Source organism: Primulina eburnea, unplaced genomic scaffold (genome assembly GCF_022965805.1).
Source record: "Primulina eburnea isolate SZY01 unplaced genomic scaffold, ASM2296580v1 ctg424_ERROPOS1667910, whole genome shotgun sequence".
Lineage (NCBI taxonomy): Eukaryota > Viridiplantae > Streptophyta > Magnoliopsida > Lamiales > Gesneriaceae > Primulina > Primulina eburnea.
Genome location: NW_027331236.1, coordinates 265,661 through 269,653, shown reverse-complemented (window position 1 = coordinate 269,653; position 3,993 = coordinate 265,661). Strand labels below are relative to the sequence as shown.

Genomic DNA, 3,993 nt, shown 5'->3' with positions numbered 1-3,993 from the left:
CAGAATTGTCCAAAGACAAACATATTTAACTTTAGAGTTTCAAAATTATAAATTTTCAAAAAAAAAATGTAAAATCTTTTTAAGTTCATCGTTTTAGAATGAGATATCAACAAATGAGTAAATACGGAACACTTAAATCTCTTTTAAAATAATTTAAACATTATTGTTTATCGGGAAAATTGCATCAGCACCGGCCTACCGTTGAAATGAGAGAAAAACCACTTATAGAAAAAGGATGATGAATCGAAATGGATTATTTTGATTTCAAATAGTACAAACAAAAACTACTTGTTTGGGTAACTTGTGAAGCAAAAATATCCCATCCAAAACAAATTATACGATTACTTACAACTTTATTCCGTCATATATAATAGTTGATCAAAACAAGAAAGAAGAATTATCAATCAATCACACGAAGCTGAAAAGCATAGTTTCCATTTTCATGTTGCTCCTCCTGGATTCGCCTTGCTGAATCCACTAATGATTCCTTGCAGTACTTCAACTCGATAAACTGAAGCGAATCTATCTCTCCTATCCCACTAGGAATCTCCTTAATATCCAATGCACATTCAAGACTCAAGCTTTCAAGGCTTGGGAAGTGCTCCTTTTCCGCTTCCCATTTCACCAAACCATCTAATGAAGAACTAAAGTACTTGAGTTGAAGAAATTGGCCTTCCACGGGCAACCATTCGGAGTATTCAAAGATTCTAATATTCATCATCTGGAGTACTTCAAGATTTGGGAGTGACCCAATAATGGTCATATTTTCCCAAGGAAATGGAACGTCTACTAGAGTTAACTTGCGAAGGTTGATTGGAAATTTATAGTTCCATGTCATTGAGGGATCGGGCAAGTCAGACGCACAGACTTCCAACTCTTCAAGTTTTTCCAGACGGAAAAGATAGTCGACGTTGAAATCATCCACATTCTCAGACTCGAAATAAAAAATAACTTTCAATTTCTTTAAGTTCACAAGTATTTTAACGGCTTCTTCGGTAAATTTAAAATTGCTCACTGTCTCAATTGTTTCAAGACCGCTTTCGGGAAGAAAACATGTGTTAGAGGGATACAACAAATCAAAAGGGGCATTCATGATCAGATGCCTCAACTTCGGCATCGTCCAAACTTCATAAGGTACTTGCAATAGACTTTCTATGAATCCATGTTCAGTTATGTTACCTATTAAAGTCTGAAGATTGGGAAGTTTGGATATTGAGGCAGGAAATCAATGGGGGCATGATATATCGTTTAAGGCAAAGGCGATGTACCTTAAGTTGACGAACATTGAGATCGCATCAGAGAAATTCGGCCAAGTTGTTTCCGGTGCATCCAAGATACTGAGGCGCCTACAACTTATAGATAAACTTGACTTAATACGCATCTCGGTGAAAAATAGAACTGAACGTATGCTTGAATCTGGTATCAGCCACTCCTGAGAATTATTAGTGCTATGAATTCTGAGGCGACGATGTCGATTTTCTGAGAATACATTTATGGCATTCCTTTGGGATGAGACATGACTGAAAAACCTCTCTTCTTCTGCTTTTGTTATGCAAATCTCCCTCAACAAGTCATGGATTCCAACTGATTCGAGTTTTCCATCCGGTCCTTTTTTGCTCACTAAGAGCAGACTTCTGTTCACAAGATCCTCCAAATAACGTTCTCCCACATCTTCCAAGCACTTAGAGCGATCAATTGGTTTAAGAAACCCCTCTGCCACCCACAACTTGATTAGCTTAGAGACATCAATCTGAGAATCTTCTGGAAATGCTGCAATGTAGAGAAAACAAGGCTTTAGTCGAAGAGGTAACCGATCATAACTCAAACATAGAATCTTTGAGCATTGCATCTCAATTGTGGATTCCTTTGAACTTATATTTTCCGAAATATTTTCCCACAATTCTTCTTTTGTCATGTTTCTAGGAGACTGGAGTAATCCGGCAACCACCACGATGGTAAGAGGAAGTCCCCCACAATTTCTTGCAATCTTCTTCCCAATTCCTACCAACTGAGGAGGACAAGATCCTTGTCCAAAGATCCTTTTTTGAAGTAGTTCCCAACTTTGATCTTCATTCAAAACATTCAACTGATAAAGCGGCATACAACAAGATCCTGCGTGAACAGCAACCTCGGATAGCCTAGTGGTTAACAAAATCCGAGATCCACTACCATCGTCTGGAAAAATCATCTTCAAATCATCCCAAGCTTTGGTAGTCCATATATCATCAATCACAATGAGATATCGCCTACCTGTGAGATATTGGTAAACTATTTTTGCCAATTGGGCAGTGCTCACGTCAGATTGTTCATTGTGATGCGTGGGGGGTTTCTTGAAGGATCGAAGAAGCCCTGAAAGGATCTCTCTTCTATTATGCTCTGCAGAAACTGTAATCCAAGCGCAGACGTCAAAATGATCCTGAGCAAGATGTGAATCCTCGTAAGCTCTTCTAGCTAGAGTCGTCTTCCCTATCCCTCCCATCCCGACAATTGGGACAATTTGGAGGTTAGTTGGACCATCGTATAACTTTTCTTTGATTGACTTCAAGTCATCATCAAATCCCACAACGATTTCTCCGACAGTGAGTTGAACCGTGGATGAATCATCCACAGGAGAAGAATGAGCTCTGGAACGAAGGATATCATCAGCACTGTCGCTATTCTTCATCTTCATTACCTCTTCCCATATAAAATCAACCCTTTCAACCGCCATGTTTAAATCTTGATCCAATGCCATCTTCTCCGACGAACTCCATTCATCGATATTCGCTGATATCGAACACAGATACGAATCAATGAAATCTTGAGCTTCATATGCAGCTCTTCTGATTTCATCTCCCACAAAGCTATAGTTGTCGGAATAATCCTCAAGGAAAATGAGGATGAAACAAACCTTCTCGTGGAGGGAAACAATTTTCCCTTTGTGAAGATCAGGATCGATGTACTTTTCAAGATTCAGAATCTGGTGTAGTGATCGAGTAAGGGAAAGAAGCGCGGCGTAAACAGCCATGGGAAGACAAAGTTGGAGGGCTTACAAATGAGAGAGACGTAGTCATGTATTTGTATTGCTTAATTAATTCACTTAACTAATCATTTAGCATTTGGGGAACAACAGATGGCTAAAATGTTAATATTTAAATAATGTTCTAATTAATTATTATTTTTTATATGGGAACTGGGAACCAGTAATGACATTAGGTGAACGTCTGACTTAATGCAATAATCTGTAAACCATATTTAATAAATCATGTATAACATACTAATATCACAAAGTATGGGTTTTCGTTAGTCAAATACTCACCTAATACATAGAAACACGATGTACTACTTATTGCTCAATTTACTTTATTAATCATTTAGCATGTGGGAGCAAGAGCTGGATTAATGTGTTATTTATTTAAACAATATACTACTTTGTTTGATGTTGATTAGTTTATTAGCAAATAAAAAATAGAGTAGGTCTTTCATAATATTGTCTTACGCATCATTATTCGTGAGATAGATCAATCATATCTATATTTACAATAAAAATTAATATATTTGACATAAAAAGTAATACTTTTTCGTGGGTGATCCATATGAATATCCGTTTCACAAAATTGATTCGTGAGACCATCTCACAAGAGTTTTTGTGTAAAAAAAAAAAAGATTTAAAACATAGTTGACTGACCTTATTTAATCAATCATTTTTTTAGCATGTGACAAACCCTTAATTTTAGTGAATCATTTAGGACGAGGAAATAACGGGTCGCATGGTATCAATATAATTCATCGTTATTCTAAGAAAAGATACTGATATTTTTACTGATTTAATTATTTATGTTAAGTGTGTGCGTGTAATATATATATATATATATATATATATATATATATATATATATATATATATATATATATATATATATATATATAATAGAATTAGATAAAACAGTTTTTATGAAAAACAGAAAATTGTATTTTACGGATTAGTATATTTGCATCTTCGTGATTTTGATT

General features: G+C 35.8%; 1 protein-coding gene across 1 annotated transcript; it reads right to left on the bottom strand.

Moving 5' to 3' along the window:
* Window positions 1-373: 373 nt before the first annotated feature.
* LOC140821106 (putative late blight resistance protein homolog R1B-23) lies at window positions 374-3,035 on the bottom strand. The gene has a single exon (XM_073181520.1). The coding sequence runs from the start codon at window positions 3,005-3,007 to the stop codon at window positions 1,226-1,228; it is 1,782 nt and encodes a 593-aa protein (XP_073037621.1). The 5' UTR covers window positions 3,008-3,035; the 3' UTR covers window positions 374-1,225.
* Window positions 3,036-3,993: the final 958 nt, after the last annotated feature.

Excerpts from the sequence above, each read along its gene's own strand:
- LOC140821106 (XM_073181520.1), bottom strand. The coding sequence starts at position 3,007 with ATGGCTGTTTACGCCGCGCTTCTTTCCCTTACTCGATCACTACACCAG.